The sequence below is a fragment of the Haliotis rubra genome, unplaced genomic scaffold (assembly GCF_003918875.1).
Source record: "Haliotis rubra isolate DU_JTF1 unplaced genomic scaffold, ASM391887v1 Scf670, whole genome shotgun sequence".
NCBI lineage: Eukaryota > Metazoa > Mollusca > Gastropoda > Lepetellida > Haliotidae > Haliotis > Haliotis rubra.
This window is the reverse complement of record NW_025767380.1, coordinates 22,800-40,330: the sequence shown is the minus strand read 5'-3', so window position 1 is coordinate 40,330 and position 17,531 is coordinate 22,800. Positions and strand designations below refer to the sequence as shown.

Sequence of the window (17,531 nt, the reverse complement as noted above, 5' to 3'; positions counted from 1 at the left end):
TTCAACAAAATGTAATTATTTGATTCGTAGCTACCATAAATGTTATGAAACCACGTGTTCCCGAAAGGTAAGCTTATCCTGCCTCACTGGTTAATATTTGATATCAACGCCAAAGCATTAACTTGGTTAACACATGTCATCGTATCCCAGTTGTGTAGATCGATGCTTATGCTGTTGATCACTGGATTGTCTGGTCCAGATTCGATTATTTACAGACCGCTGAATATTGCTGAGAGAGGCGTTAAACAACAAACAAACAAACAAACATCGCCAAATAATAATCAGGTCTCGATTATCAGCCGCAAAAAATATTCCATTGAGCGTCGAAAACTGTGTAATTGGGTCACTGCGGGACACCAGACTGGACACCGGGTGTTCGCGCAATATCATGCCACCTTTAGATTATCGAAACTTCCTTTAAACCGTTTCCGTGAGCAACACACTCCGGCTTTAATGCTAATGGGTGAAATCCATTTAATCCACCAAAGATGCGTTCCATGCCCGATATAGTCTTTCAACTACACGAGAAACAATCTCCGACAGTTTGATAGTAGAACACCCATGAGCAATTGTGCTTGTAATAAAGCTTTTAATATTTCATAAACTAACAATATGAGAAGCGTGTGCTGCATTGAACTTGACAAGCTTCACATTACGCCATGTAACAGCAACTGCACGATGTGGCGCTGTCACTGTGAGTCTGTAGCATGCGCCATTTATCAAATTGGATACCAACTAGATCGCGTCGCGTCATGACTAACATAGGAAACCCAGCCTGGATTTTCCTACCATGTATATTTGAACATTGCTTCATTTGCAAGTCAATTTTATTATTATGTCTTTGTTTTGTTCCTTTATTCATTTTGAAATCCGATCGTTTTACTCGACAAAGATCATTGTTTGATGTCTTCTTCAATTTCTTATTGTCTAAATAAATAAATAAATAAATAAATAAATAAATAAATAAATAAATAAATAAATAAATAAATAAATAAATAAATAAATAAATAGCTTTGATGCCAAATTGACCCATTCCCTTGGTCTCTGAAAATATTTTACAAGACAGGTATTGAAGATATGAGAGCAGTTTCATATTTACTTGTGAAACATTTTTCCGACAAATGTTATACAGTTAAAATATATGTAATATCCAACGTCAACACCACTGAGTGTTTAGAAACAGCCATAAAAACATACTTGGAATAGAAAACTGAAAATCAGTTGTCACCAGGTGCACGCGGAAAGGATAAGCGTATCCTGGTCTACCGGTAGACATCGTTTATTGTACCTGTGATCTCAGTCAGATTAGATTAAAAACAGGATTATCCAGAAACTACACGTGGATGTATTTACAGCGTAGACTGCTGCAGTGGTGAAGAGGTGCATGCAGAAACTGTTTACCTGGGCGAATTCTGATTCACCGACAGACAGACCGACAGAGTTTGTTCAGTCAAAAAGGCCATAGAACCATAATATAATTCCTATGGAGAAATCGATTAAATATCACTCAGCCCTTGCATTTATTTTAATATAAGCATGTGTAAAACCCAAAGCTTGAGATTAAATGATTCCAGTCAAAGATGTTACAGTTTGAAACTTGGTACACTACTTGGGATCCGTCTTAGAGCTGAATAACGCTCACTATAAGCAATGCAGGAGATTCATCTTCAATGAAAGGCCTACCACTTTCTATGCAATATTTACTCCGATTCCCTACTGTGTACCAAAATGTCACACCAAAAGAAAACGTTGCTCTTTTTGTCCTACTCCGGAGCCAATAATCGTTTTTGACAGTCGCCACCTCTTGTCTGACATAAATTCTGAAGGGATACACAAAACACAAAAAACTAGAAAATAAAAATCCATAACGAAACGATACGTTCTGATAAAATCGACTGTTTAAGTCCACAATTATTAAAAATACGCCACGACAGTTCATATCCTCGCTCGAAAGTAAATATTCCTAACATTTTACGCTGATATCAATTTATTTGAAACCGTTCCAAAATTTAAAATAATATCCAACTCAAGGTCACTGATCGACCTTCAACCCCCACCGTCACAGAAAGCCAATGCGAATCAAGGTTCCCTTTCGGGTTTTTTCAATCCGTTTGAAATTCTACCCCAAACTGACACACGCAACGCTAAAATTAGATCGGTATAGCTGTCTGGATTGCCGTTGTACCACAAAATGTCCGTCTGATCGTAGGGTGACACAGCGACGTGCGTCAAGCTTAACTGTAAGAGACGTGCGCAACGTCTGCGGTGCGCAGGTTGACAGGGCGCTGTCACAAGGGAGACAATTACCCGTATACAAGTTGAAACCCGCGTGTGAAGAGAATTTTAGCCTAAGTGAAAATCATATTCAATCAGTTGGATACACTCGCCGTTAGTCGGAATGGGCGACAGCTACAATGCTGAAGTGTTATGTAAAATCAATTACGATGATACATCGCTCGATGAAAGCTGGGTTAGAGTAACGTACTGAGCAGGGTCCGAGCTCGCCTCGCCATCCCCAAGTCAACCGTGGTTAGTGAACGGGAGATCATATGAAATGTATCCATGTCTCTTGCAATTTGCGATAACAGCTTTTGTTTTTGACTCGGGCTTGAAATTTGAGCTTTATTTGTTATTAAATGATAGAGACGAGAAAAAGTGAGAATTTCGTAATTTGATTTCGTTCTCGAAAGAGACGATAGCCGAGTTGGCTGGAATTTCATTATTTCGTTCTATTGGATTTGTAATTTTCGTGATTGCTTTACATAGAACACAGTTGTGTAGAAATAAGAGTTATGTAGTCGCGGGCAAATCAAGGGAAATACGATTAAAACACCCACCAATATTTCAGCTTGAGAGATCACCGAGGGAGCTTGTCTAAAGATTCGTTTTGTCCCATTAGATATTAAAGAAAATGTCAGTAATTGTACATTTGCTGTTCGTGGAACAAATTCTTTTAAGATGTTTTGTCAACATTACATAAGTTAATAATTCGAAATGTTTATCAAATTTTAGTAAAACTCTGTCTTTTAACATTTTAAAATTAAATCTGACATCAAACGGTTTCTAGTGTTTGTCACGAACATAACAAATCTGTTCTAGAGAGATATTTATAACCATCACATAACAATGCATCGTAAAACTGCAGGGATAATTCAGTTAGCGAGTTTTGTATTCTGATTTCTAAGTTTATTGCATTTATGTTCTCTTTAATGTTTTACCTTCGGCACATTGCATTATTTACTAAATGCTTTTATGTGAGACTATATTTTCTATCGGTAACTTTGTATAGCGCTCGTTGTTTTGATTCGGTTTGGAAAATAATGAGGTTAGTTTACAAATTTAAATCTTGCAATATATTTAACGTCAAAGAGCTGGTAGAACACTGAGAGGGGTTGATGTCATGCTCTGTTAGTTGTATAGATAGCAGTAGTAGAAGTAGTAGTTGTAGCAGCAGTAGTAGTAGTAGTAGTAGTGGTAGTAGTAGTAGCAGTAGTAGTAGTAGTAGTGGTAGAAGTAATAGTAGAGGTAGTAGAAGTAGTGGTAGTAGAAGTAGTAGAAGTAGTGGTAGTAGTAGAAGTAGAAGTAGAAGTAGTGGTAGTAGAAGTAGTAGTAGTGGTAGAGTAGTGGTAGTAGTGGTGGTAAGAGTGGTGAGAAGTGGTAGTAGCAGTAGTAGTAGTGGTAGTAGTAGTAGTAGAAGTAGTAGTAGCAGTAGTAGTAGTGGTAGTAGTAGAAGTAGTAGTGGTAGTAGTAGTAGTAGTTGTAGTAGTAGTGGTGGTAGTAGTAGTAGTAGTAGTAGTGGTAGTAGTAGTGGTAGTAGTGGTGTGGTGGTAGTAGTAGTAGTAGTAGTAGTAGTAGTGGTAGTGGTATTAGTAGTAGTTGCTGTAGTGGGTGATCTTGGTGGTGATAGCTGTCAAAGTAGTAGTAACTTTAAACATCTCCTCCCTATACTATATCAAGCCATGTCCCTGTTATACCACACACACGGGTTCCAAGCTGACAGACCCATGCTTACAACAATCATCTGTAGTTGTTGGTGGTGACAGACCCATGCTTACAACAATCATGTGTAGTTGTTGTTGTTGGTGGTGACAGACCCATCTTACAACAATCATCTGTAGTTGTTGTTGTTGGTGGTGACAGACCCATGCTTACAACAATCATCTGTAGTTGTTGTTGGTGGTGACAGACCCATCTTACAACAATCATCTGTAGTTGTTGTTGTTGGTGGTGACAGACCCATCTTACAACAATCATCTGTAGTTGTTGTTGTTGGTGGTGACAGACCCATCTTACAACAATCATCTGTAGTTGTTGTTGTTGGTGGTGACAGACCCATCTTACAACAATCATGTGTAGTTGTTGTTGTTGGTGGTGACAGACCCATCTTACAACAATCATCTGTAGTTGTTGTTGCTGTTCATGTGACCAAAGCACATTAGATCTGTTGTCTATAAAGCCACAATTGCTGTAATTCTCTATTCAATAATAAATGTCAGAATTACCCACAGTCGTCATAACTTGCAGAAAACTGACTTCATAATTGTAACAAGACACAAGTTACATTTCAGAATTTATTCATATGCGTGTAATGGCAATTTAAACATCGGTGAATCTGTCCTCTTACGACATAGTTCTAAAAACTACACAAATCTCATCATTACGAGAAATTAATCTTGGCAGAAATTCTGTCGATTCAAACTACAATAAAAATAACCGGCCTTGCAAACCAGGTTTTCTTGTAACATTAAATCTTCTTCCTTCGTACAGCCAGTCATAACTTAATGTCAGTACGATGATATATCTGAGTTATGTCTGTATTTTCCACTACAAACGTCAAGACAAGAAATAATTAAATCTCAGATCTCTTGACAATACATGAAGACATATATAAAATATATGCATCAATTATTTCTATCAAAATCCCGTTCTATTATCATACGACATGAGCCAAAGATTGGACTGAGACTGTATCACAACCAAGTGTTCATGAATCAAATAGCAGTCATACAAAGTGTTCACGACAAGATGGGCGTGTCCCGACTCACCAGAGCCTCCCGTCATAAACACACGCAAAGGCAGGGCCATTTCTCTTGATTTCATAAATTGGAATTAATAACAGTTCTTGCCTAAACATCGGATACCATTTGGACAAAGATGTCATTGGCTCTGTATTTGATGCATTTTTCAGATGTAAATGTGTCGTCTCATGCACGTACCAATGTCAAAAATGAACACAAAACTTAAATATACTGAGGGAAACAAATACGGGAACACCACTTCATGGCAAATGTTCCTTTATTTATTCTCAGATTTCCCCCACAGCGCTATTCAAATCCGGTGATGAAAACTGGTAAATATTAAAGTAACGGTTGAAATTCCTGTGTTCCCTTATTTGTCTCTCTCAGTATATATTCAGCACATTGAAAAACCTTGAACATTCTCTTCAAGTGACAATCTAGAAGCTGAGGTAACAATGAAGAAAGGGCTGACTCAGCTTGTTTGATTGCAGCTTCTTTTATTCTTGAATGCGCCGAACCAGTACATATGTAAGGACCTTCATCAAACCTCATAAGGAAGGAAAAAATATATTCTGTCTTCCTAACGTTCACGGTTTTCTTGGTAACCTTTTCCTATTTGACGATTTCCTTCCTGAATACATCGCTTGGATTGGTAACCCACTCTAAAAATCTAACACTTCATTTCTGTGCCTACTAGTGTTTATGTACATCTAGGATAGGGAATATTTTAAGAACAAACATGTTTGGACATTTCGCTTATTAGTGTATTGTTTCATGTACAATGTCAACCAAGTGCTGACAAGTGAAACCAGGAAGTATACAATTGCCAGTACTAGGATTGAGGAAATGTGGATTCAAAGAAAATGATTCAGTTCCCATTGTAATCAAAGATATTGATCATGTCAATGGTCAATTCAAATGTCTCTCTATCTGTTAAAATATTACGAAATTTGATAAATCTGAGAATCAGTTATAATTTTCTCGTCTCACATTTGAAGACAGATAATGAAATGAACGTCATGTATCGTAAAACATGTTCCAGATAGATATGTCATGCCTATACATGAACCCCCTATTTCAACAGTATGTTCCAGATAGATATGTCATGCCTATACATGAACTCCCTATTTCTACAGTATGTTCCAGATAGATATGTCATGCCTACACATGAACTCCCCATTTCTAGAGTATGTTCCAGATAGATATGTCATGCCTATAAATGAACTCCCTATTTCTACAGTATGTTCCAGATATATATGTCATGCCTATACATGAACTCCCTATTTCAACAGTATGTTCCAGATAGATATGTCATGCCTATACATGAACTCCCTATTTCTAGAGTATGTTCCAGATAGATATGTCATGCCTTTACATAAACTCCCTATTTCTAGAGTATGTTCCAGATAGATATGTCATGCCTATATACATGAACCCCTATTTCTAGAGTATGTTCCAGATAGATATGTCATGCCTATAAATGAACTCCCTATTTCTAGAGTATGTTCCAGATAGATATGTCATGCCTATACATGAACTCCCTATTTCTAGAGTATGTTCAAGATAGATATGTCATGCCTATACATGAACTCCCTATTTCTAGAGTATGTTCCAGATAGATATGTCATGCCTATACATAAACTCCCTATTTCTAGAGTATGTTCCAGATAGATATGTCATGCCTATACATGAACCACCTATTTCTAGAGAATGTTCCAGATAGATATGTCATGCCTATACATAAACTCCCTATTTCTAGAATATGTTCCAGATAGATATGTCATGCCTATACATGAACTCCCTATTTCTAGAGTATGTTCCAGATAGATATGTCATGCCTATACATAAACTCCCTATTTCTAGAGTATGTTCCAGATAGATATGTCATGCTTAAACATGAACCCCCTATTTCTAGAGTATGTTCCAGATAGATATGTCATGCCTATACATGAACTCCCTATTTCTAGAGTATGTTCCAGATAGATATGTCATGCCTTTACATAAACTCCCTATTTCTAGAGTATGTTCCAGATAGATATGTCATGCCTATACATGAACCCCCTATTTCTAGAGTATGTTCCAGATAGATATGTCATGCCTATAAATGAACTCCCTATTTCTAGAGTATGTTCCAGATAGATATGTCATGCCTATACATAAACTCCCTATTTCTAGAGTATGTTCCAGATAGATATGTCTTGCCTATACATGAACTCCCTATTTCTAGAGTATGTTCCAGATAGACATGTCATGCCTATACATGAACTCCCTATTTCTAGAGTATGTTCCAGATAGATATGTCATGCCTATACATGAACTCCCTATTTCTAGAGTATGTTCCAGATAGACATGTCATGCCTATACATGAACTCCCTATTTCTAGAGTATGTTCCAGATAGATATGTCATGCCTATACATAAACTCCCTATTTCTAGAGTATGTTCCAGATAGACATGTCATGCCTATACATAAACTCCCTATTTATAGAGTATGTTCCAGATAGACATGTCATGCCTATACATGAACTCCCTATTTCTAGAGTATGTTCCAGATAGATATATGTCTTGCCTATACATAAACTCCCTATTTCTAGAGTATGTTCCAGATAGACATGTCATGCCTATACATGAACTCCCTATTTCTAGAGTATGTTCCAGATAGATATGTCATGCCTATACATAAACTCCCTATTTCTAGAATATGTTCCAGATAGATATGTCATGCCTATACATAAACTCCCTATTTCTAGAGTATGTTCAAGATAGATATGTCATGCCTTTACATAAACTCCCTATTTCTAGAGTATGTTCAATACACATAGTGACAACATGATTTTATTTCATCGTAGGTACAAAATGTATAATTATTCATTGTGAATATAAGCTACAAATCAATTCCAATGGTCAGGAGAAATCTACTTTAAGAGCATTTCCATTATACGATGTTCGGCTCCATCATGAGCATGCTCTAGCGAATTACTATCATTTGTTTGTTTGTTGTTGTTGTTGTTTTAAGCCGCACTCAGGAATATTACAGCTATACGGTGGCGGTCTGTAAATAATCCTGTCTGGACCAGACAATCCAGTGATCAACATGATGAACATCGATCAACGCATTTGGGATATCATGACACGTGTCAACCAGGTCAGCTGGTATCCGATCCGGTTAGTCGCCTCTTACGACAAGCATGGGTTGCTGAAGACCAGTCCTAACCTGGATGTTCAAGGGTCGAATTACTGTCAAGCATTAGTAAAGCGCGTTCGTCATAAAGACGTGCAAAGGCAAGTCAATTGTTCACAAGAAAATATTTAACATACAATACAATTTAAAATTGGGAATAGCACCGGACATACATTTTGTCACTGATCACAAAAATATATGCCATGCTGAAATGTCCGCAACATGTCCACCATAAAACTTTGTCTACGATAAAAAGTTGTGTACCATATAGTATGTTCCACGTCAAGACCACATAGGGACAAGGCAGCCATTGTTTCTACGCATCATTGTTCAGTAATGCGACGTAGCAAAGCACGCCTACCAAAACCCGCACTTTAACACGCATATTAATTTGAAATTAAATCCCATAACAAGCAATACACGCTTTCTCTACATGAACACAGATGATGAAATATACTCTGTATCGTCAACGGTTACAAAACGCATGCTGAGTAAAGTTCGGTAATGAAATGGATCATAAATAACAAACGCGTTACCTCGCCGTTGGAGAACGCTGATGGTGTCCTTCTCATTACATGAGATAATACTACATAGCGTTGTTTGTGCACAAAGAACATGGCTATATTAAATGTAATCAGGACACTCCATTGGTTAATGGAAACTGATTTTTAAATTGTTGTTACTCTCAGTGTGGAGTAAAGTGATCGCGTCTTTTGCAGGCATTGGCATTAAATGCGAGGGCTTGAACTCCATACCCAGCAGTGTGTTCAGCGTTTACAACGATCTGGATTTTGAATATATACTAAGGGAAACAAATAAGGGAACGCCATGGCAGTGTTCCTTTATTTATTCTCAGGTTTGATTTCCTCCCACAGAGCTATTCAAGGCTGCTGCTGAAAACTGGATAATATTAAAGGAACATTTGAATTTTCCTGTGTTCCTTTATTTGTTTCTCTCAGTAAACATTTCCGCGTTGTATATATGCAAATCAATGTTTGGTTGAGATAGGAACATATCCCGAGATGTCATATTGCTCCGGTTCTTTGCTGCTTGTATAGATGCATTTTTGAAAACCTTCAGAATATTCTCCGATGCAGAGTGAATATTGTTTTGCACCGCATCAGTGATTTCGGAGACGTGGAAGAAGCATGAGTGCTGATCTTGATATGACGATCAGTATAAATGTTCAATGTTTATATACTCATCTATACATATACTCTCCTCTGTACATATACATGTTTTTTGTATCAGTGTGCTTATCTGTTACTCGTTAAATGTTCACCTATATAAGTGTGTTCCCAAGGAAATGTTCATGTTTATATAATCCTCTGTATATATCCTCTGTTTGTATATATATGCTTTTCTGTAACTCGTTAAATGTTCACCTATATAAGTGTGTTTCCAAGGATATGTTCTTTATATAATCCTCTGTACATATGCACTCTTTTTGTATAATATTCTGTAACCCGTTAAATGTTCACCTATATAAGTGTGTTCCCAAGGAAATGTTCACGTTTATATACTCCTCTGTACATATACACTCTTTTGTATAGATGTGCTTTCTGTAACCCGTTAAATATTCACCTATATAAGTGTGTTCCCAAGGAAATGTTCACGTTCTGTAACTGTACATATACACTCTTTTGTATAGATGTTCACCTATATACCTATATAAGTGTGTTCCCAAGGAAATGTTCACGTTTATATACTCCTCTGTACACATACACTCTTTTGTATAGATGTGCTTTTCTGTAACTCGTTAAATATTCACCGATGTAAGTGTGTTTCCAAGAAAATGTTCACGTTTATATACTCCTCTGTACATATACACTCTTTTGTATAGATGTGCGTTTCTGTAACCCGTTGAATGTTCACCTATATAAGTGTGTTCCCAAGGAAATGGTCACATGTCTGCATTCATTTGTATCTATGTGTGGTCTAGAATATGTTCACGTGTATATGTTACCCTTTAAATGATCACCTGTGTATTTATGTTGACAATTAAATGTTCCGATGTGTATATATGTTCACCTTTAATTTACCACGTGTGTATATGTGTTCATCTTTAATTGACCACCTGTGTATATGTGTTCACCTTTAATCGACCACCTGTGTATATGTGTTCACCTTTAATTCACCACATGTGTAAATGTGTTCACCTTTAATCGACCACCTGTTCCAGGTGTGTTCACCTTTACATTTTCAACTGTGTACAATCTATATATATTCACCTTTAATTGACCATCTGTTTATATATATGTTCACCTTTAATTGACCACCTGTGTATATATGTTCACCGTTACATTTTCAACTCTGTATATATGTTCACCTTTGAATGTTCACTTGTGTATGTATGTTCACCTTTAATACACCACCTGAGTATATGCGTTCACCTTTATTTGACCACCTGTGTATATATGTTCACATTTAATATTGACCACCTGTGTATATATGTACATCTTTAATTGACCACCTGTTTATATGTGTACACCTTTAATTAATCACCTGTTTATATTCATCTGTGTTCAAATGTTCAACCGTTTAATTGACCACCTGTGTATGTATTTTCACATTTAATTGACCACCTGTGTATATATGTACACCTTTAATTAATCACCTGGGCATTCATGTTCACTTTTAAATGTTCAACCGTGTGTGTGTGTTTATGTTTACATGTTCACCTGTGTATGTATTTTCATCTTGAAATATTCAACTTTGTATAAATGTTCAAAGTTGTTTATAAGTTCACCTTTAAATGGATGTCGCTGTATAGGTCTGTACATGTTAATTTTCAAATGTGTAGATACGTTCACCTTTAAATGTTCACCTATATGTCGACCTACAAATCTTCATCTGCGAACACATGTTAACCTTCTCAACTGGATAGATCTACACGTGTTCATTTGTGTATACACACGCTCATTGTGTATGTTCCTCAACTTAGTGGACAAACACAGGGTTGAATATACCCTACGTGTATGTAACTTGTTTGAGGGGCATTTAGAAATTGGAGGATTAAGGAAGGACAACAATATATGATTGCCTGCGTGGGGTGTGAGTACATCTGTGTTATACAGGAAAAGAAATGGTAAACAAATATCAAAGCTACAATTGTCTTGTATACTGTCTACTTTCACTAGACGTGGTATAGAATTCATATTACTTTGATCAATAAGAAAAAATAAGAAAACAAAACCAAAATCATTACAAGGTTGAAAGGACGCCCTCGGCATTTAACCAATCTCATTTGTCTCTGTAGGTGGCCTGGAATTATAGCGTTGGACAAAATGTCTCTCTTCCATATGTTATAAACAATGAAAAAATATTTTATCATGCAGGATTAAGCAACATTGGCAGCTGCATATATATACCACATAGCATCGCAGACAAAATTGTAAAACGTCAAGTTTGATCTTCACGCGTATGAGGGTTTACGGGACGTGGGGGTCACCGATATGTAAAACCGTTAGGTCCTTCTGCCGTAGCCCCGAGTTAAAGTTCAGACTTATACAAGTCAATATGTGAAGAACATTTCTAGATAGCATAAAGTAATATTGTGAGAATATTTTTTAAACGGCGTAAAACCACACTGACTTACTTCACTGCACATAGTACCATACCAATACTGTATATGTTGTACATGTTAACAAATGAATATTTCGAAATTAGAGAGCACTAATGGAACCTAGCACCGGATACTGAGACTTCTACAAATGTGTATAAAATTCAAATGAAGTATAAATACCACCTGTGATCATCTGTAGGCTTCGCGAAACAAGTCAGCGACTAGCCTATAATCTGTGTCACGAATAATGAGCAGAACAAGCCTAGGTTTGATTTATTATAGTCACGGACGTATTATTTACGATCGATTTCAATAAATACCTGGCTGAACAACACGACAGTAATTAGTATTACGAGGCAAAATATTTATGCATTTGCACCTGAGCTGTCCCGGCATTGATACGCTGGATGACGTGTCTTGAGCTTAATTGTCCTATTTCATACAGTTTCCGTATATTGATAGCTCTGATCTATCACCTGACAGAATGATTAGCAGGCATGCATTCAGGAAATAATACACAGTATGAGCTGTATAAGTGACAGGACATGCCAACCCTTTTTGCGGACACCTGTTGTCATTAATTATTTTTAGTAGTCCATTCTTATTTCTTTTATTTTTGCTTTTAGCGCCTTTCGGAATCTCTTTGGGATTAATCGAGACTGTTTTTGTCTCATATTAATATTTTGCATTTTATGTAATTTGATTCTGATCTATTGAATAAACAGTTGTGGAAATGTACCTTATCAACTAACGTTTATTTGTTTTAAGCTTCTCACAATCAAAATACCATCATCTTCAGTAGCCTTCATCATTATGCCGTCAGTCATCAATTAAAATTTATGATAGAACCATCTACCTCCAATTTATCTATCATAATATACCTATCATCAAACTCATCCATTGTAAATCCTTCTATCACCAATCCATCTACCATCTCTCATAAATCCAAATTTATTACCAACCCATTTGTATCATCAATCCATCTCTCATAAATCCAAATCTGCTATCAATCCATTTTCAATCTATCAAACACATACTGACCTATCTACCATCAATCCATAGTTTCAGTACCATCAATCCGACTGTCATAATCATTCTATCATCAAACCATCTACCATCAATCAGCTACTACCAGTCTACATATCATTCCATGTACCACGGACCCAGCTACCAATTCCTGGTCCGTCTAGCACCGAGCCACTTCAGAACAAGACCACAACGCAAAAGCCCAAATTTTCAAATCAGAAACCATTGGTGTGTACAAAAAGCCGACCACGTTCGTCTGCTCCGGAATATATTTACGTAATTACAGAGAGCAAATCAGTGTCAGAAATTGACTCGAAAAATCTACTACATGAGATTATTAGCTAAAATCAATTACTGATTGCCAGTAATTCATTGCCGAGTCATTGGCGGGCGATTAGAACAATTTTAGACCGATTTCGTCCTTTAATGTATTAAAGTAACGAGACCCTGTTCGGGGTAGTCATTATCTAAAGGACCTAACGGTATCTCTAAGCTATCATTTTATTAAGGAAATTGTCAACCTGGGCTACAGCGAATTTCTTACCCTGTTATTTCCTTTTAGTTAGTAATTGGAAGCTAATAAGCGAGCATTTATTATAGGAGTCTGTGGCACTACGTAATAAACGACTGCTAACGCTGTCATTTTAATTTGAAGCTTGGTCTTATCACCCTATGAAGCGCGAACAACGCTTCCGATCAGGGCGCGCGACAGATCAATGACGCTTTGATTTTTCAGAAGAGGGAATGTCGCGAGAGTTGGTGTAATTTGTAACGAGATCTCGAGACTCGTTCTGATGTGAGACAGACAGGAACATGGACAAAACACGTTTGTTTTTGTTCCCGTTCCGTTAAAGTGGTTTCCACGCTCAATCCGTGATATTACCCTTTTCATTAACTGTCTGCAGACCTCGATCTATTAGCATTATATAGCATTATCAACTAGTGTATATATAATTCAATGCAACAGACTGGTATGACGCGATCGGAACGAACCCCCTTGCGCCGCGAAATAGAAGAGATGATGTTTAAAAGAACTTTCATCTCATTTCAGTAACACAGGTTCCTTAGCCTTAGAATAAATAATTGACACAGACTGTTTAGGGAAAACATTTACAAATTTCGATAATGTCATAAAATGAAAGATTCCAGGATGATATAGAATAATTATATCTATTAGAACAGCCTCTGGCTTCTTCGTGTGGAATGACACGTATGTTACAGGTGTTGAACTGTTTCATTGACAACCCTATGAAAAAGATTAATTTGTTTGCTTAAATCCTGTGACCAAAAATATAAATTTATTTAACAGGAAAATGTCATGATAATGTGAAGATCATTGCGTTCATATTTAACGAACCCAAGGGACAAATATTTTAGTCTGAGATCGGTGAAAATTGATATTCAATACTATATTGGTGGAGACGTGTCGGTAAAAATATCAACATTCATACACGGTCACGATTGTTGGTGGAACTGAGACTATAAACAGAAGGAAATGAAGCCTAATCATATATCAATTACCCTAATTCAAATGTTACAACTTATTGAATTGTTTGTAATTCACATCACAAACACCATCAGCCATAGAAATAATTCTTCTGGCAAAATGCCCTTTAGCTGTTACGGACAAACATGTGACGACAAACATGGCATTATTATTTTTTATTCCCATAGTAATTCTCGTATAAACGCACAAAATTGCAGAAATAGACGTATAGTTGTGAAAGTTCATCAGTTACTGACTTCGCGTTAATGCTAGCAATACCACACAAAAAGGAAAAATTACCTTTGACATTTCATGCCATAATTCAGATGCACATTCAAACAAACGACGCTCAAAATTAGTTGAAATCTCACCAGGGAGTAATTAGAGACGAGTAATTAACGCAGCGCCGGGCCTTATTGCGATTACTCGTACAAGCACTTCTCCTGTGGATTCAGCGTCGAAGCGAAACCTTGCTTTCAAATAATGCAACGGATACCGGGCGGTCATTAGTACGTGTATTTACATACATATTACTATGAATATACCATTTGTATATATGTATTGGGAGAACTAAATGAAACCTTATTTTTCCTTTTGACATTTTCCATTATACAGTCGCATGGTCTGTTGTTATTATGGACCCCGTGAGTCGTTATTAACAAGTGTGGATCATTATCTTATTTTATTCGTTAAAGAGATGGGGAAATAATACTACAAAGCGATTATTTTGATTAATATTTTTTTGGTAGATTCGGTAATAGAATTTTGTATTACGAGTGCAAAAATTATTCATGCTAAAGGGGATTTTCATTCTAATACACTGGAAAATGGCTGGTCCTGTGTATATATTGTTTTTTGATTGCAGTTTTATGTGGGAGTGGTTAATGTTATATTCTTTCATCTCGTATATATGTTCATCAATATATTCAAATATTATATAACGATATATGCGACTACATAATCACAAACATACATGGATAGGTCACTGGAGATGGTTATTACAACGTCCGTGTCTCCTGTACACAAATCACACACTGAAATAATTATTTGTAATCGTATAACCTGACCTTCAATATCTTAAAGCATCTCTGGTTGCGAAAATACATTTATCAGTGGTGTTTATATCATTATATGATATTTGATAATTGTATACTAACTCTCCTTACTGAAACATATTTAATAATTGATTTTATTCGTGTACAGAACAATATACTTTATACAAAACTGTTCAAAAATCAAATGAATAGCGTAATGCACCTCAAATTCAATTAACTGTTTGGATCCACCGTAAATATAATGAAATGTTACGAAATGGGATATTTAGTCGTGTTGGCTTGATTAGTTGTCAAGCACATGTCTGAACTTCAGAAATGTAGATCAGGGTATATTTCTTGAAACAATCTTGTTTCATATTCAAACGAAATAAACCTATATGAACAATACGACAGAATATGGAATCATAATAACAATATGCATTCACTGATATCATAACAATAGCACATCATATTTATGATCAGATCATAATTTGTTCATAATTCTGACACTATGTTTAGAATATATTCAATACACCTGTGCTTGTATATAACGTGTTTATCTAACAGATCATCTCACAGTCATCAAATTAAGAAATAGCCAAGATCTTTTAAAACCAAAGCAAATGGGTTTCATGAATTGCATCAACCATCTGTATTTAATTGTTGATGTGTACACAGTGTGTTCAAAGAAAATTATACACACTGTTAAGGATTACACTGTGTTAGCATGATACAGGGAACAGAATTAGGTGTTAATAAAAGACAGCGCCAAACCAACGTTTCACCATTCATTAGATCACTCTAAACTTCCACTTTTCATTGTTTCATTTGTGTAGATAATATTCTTTATGTCATACACACACATAATTTGGTAACCTGTCGCTGAATTCAGCTGATTGAATAAACACTTTTTATTTTAAATTACAGAACGGTATTCAGGTATATAGCAAGGTATTTGTAGGCATTGTCAACAAAGTTTCATCCATATATTCAAGCACTGTTCTGTTGTCATGCATTCTTCCTAACATCAGTGTGACAGTTTGGCTCTTAGTTATGTATCTAGTTAAAAGAACTAAAAGTTTCGGATGTTTACATGTTGAAACACCGTTAGAATTATCGTTGTACATCAATGTACTGCAATATTTCATAATAATCATCATAACGTCAATCTTTCGATGGCGTGGCCTCACTTGGTATTTTATAAAAAGAAGATAAATGTGAAATATTCCAAAACCTATATATGTAGTATTTGTATTAAAATATTTACAGTAATGGAAACAGTAAATGTATATATGTGTCACCGCATCCGTCAGCCATTGCATGTAGAACTACACACCTTTACACTGACACGATAATACAAATATTACATGAGTGAACCTCCTTGAATAATGATAACATTCTACAAACTGCCTGTTTGTCTCTTACCTGTTTTTACAGTTAAAACGCCCTTTTCTCTTCCTCCTATAGACAGTTCGTCGTCGGATTCATCACAGCTTTTCTCGTCTTCACTTCCCGAACTGGTGATCTTGATGTTTTCAGTGTCCAGATTGTTTTTGTCGTCACACAACACGGGTACACTCAGTGTCTCCTTCTTGATGTTATCAGTGCACTCCTCAAACGACTTGGACACAAATTCCGTCAGTCCCTCCATCGCCCAATCCGCTTAAAAATCCCTCTCAGTTAAAATTACTTAAAGTACCGATACACTTTTAAGAAAAAAAAGTTTAATTTTTTTTCTCAAGTACTCTGTAAACTATGTCATAAAAACTTTCTAAATCTTAAGACTCACGGCACACAATGAAATAGTTCCTCCTGGGCTTGAAATAAGATCCGATATCAAAGCAGGATCCTTTAAAGAATTTATTACCGTCTTCGGACAAATTCCAGGAACAGGAAGGATAGTCAAAGACCGGCGGAGCTCGTCACATTCTAACAAGACTATCGGACAGGGAGCTCAATTGGTCCTCTCTCTTCCGTCGCTGGAGCCGTTCGTCTTGAAGGGCCTCTGAGCCATTCTTCATATTCAACACAGAGGCGTAATTAATTTAATAAGATAGATTTGCCGAGTTGCTAATTATCTTCTTAAACATTTACCGTAGAAGCCATAACTCCTGTGATTGGCCAGTTCACGTGACGTCACGTGCCGACAGAGGGCGCAGAAAGCGGTTAACATCAACCATTGCTTGTCATTGGCACGCGTCCGGTCGTTGAGACTCGCCGAT

General features: G+C 36.5%; 1 protein-coding gene across 1 annotated transcript in view; it reads right to left on the bottom strand.

The window, feature by feature from the left end:
- LOC124257744 (short stature homeobox protein 2-like) overlaps positions 1-17,256 on the bottom strand; it is a 48,460-nt gene extending 31,204 nt beyond the window's left edge. Inside the window, exon 1 of the mRNA XM_046691877.1 lies at positions 16,735-17,256. Coding sequence (XP_046547833.1) covers positions 16,735-16,960 — 226 coding nt within the window. The 5' untranslated portion in view covers positions 16,961-17,256. The remainder of the gene's footprint in view (positions 1-16,734) is intronic.
- Positions 17,257-17,531: the final 275 nt, after the last annotated feature.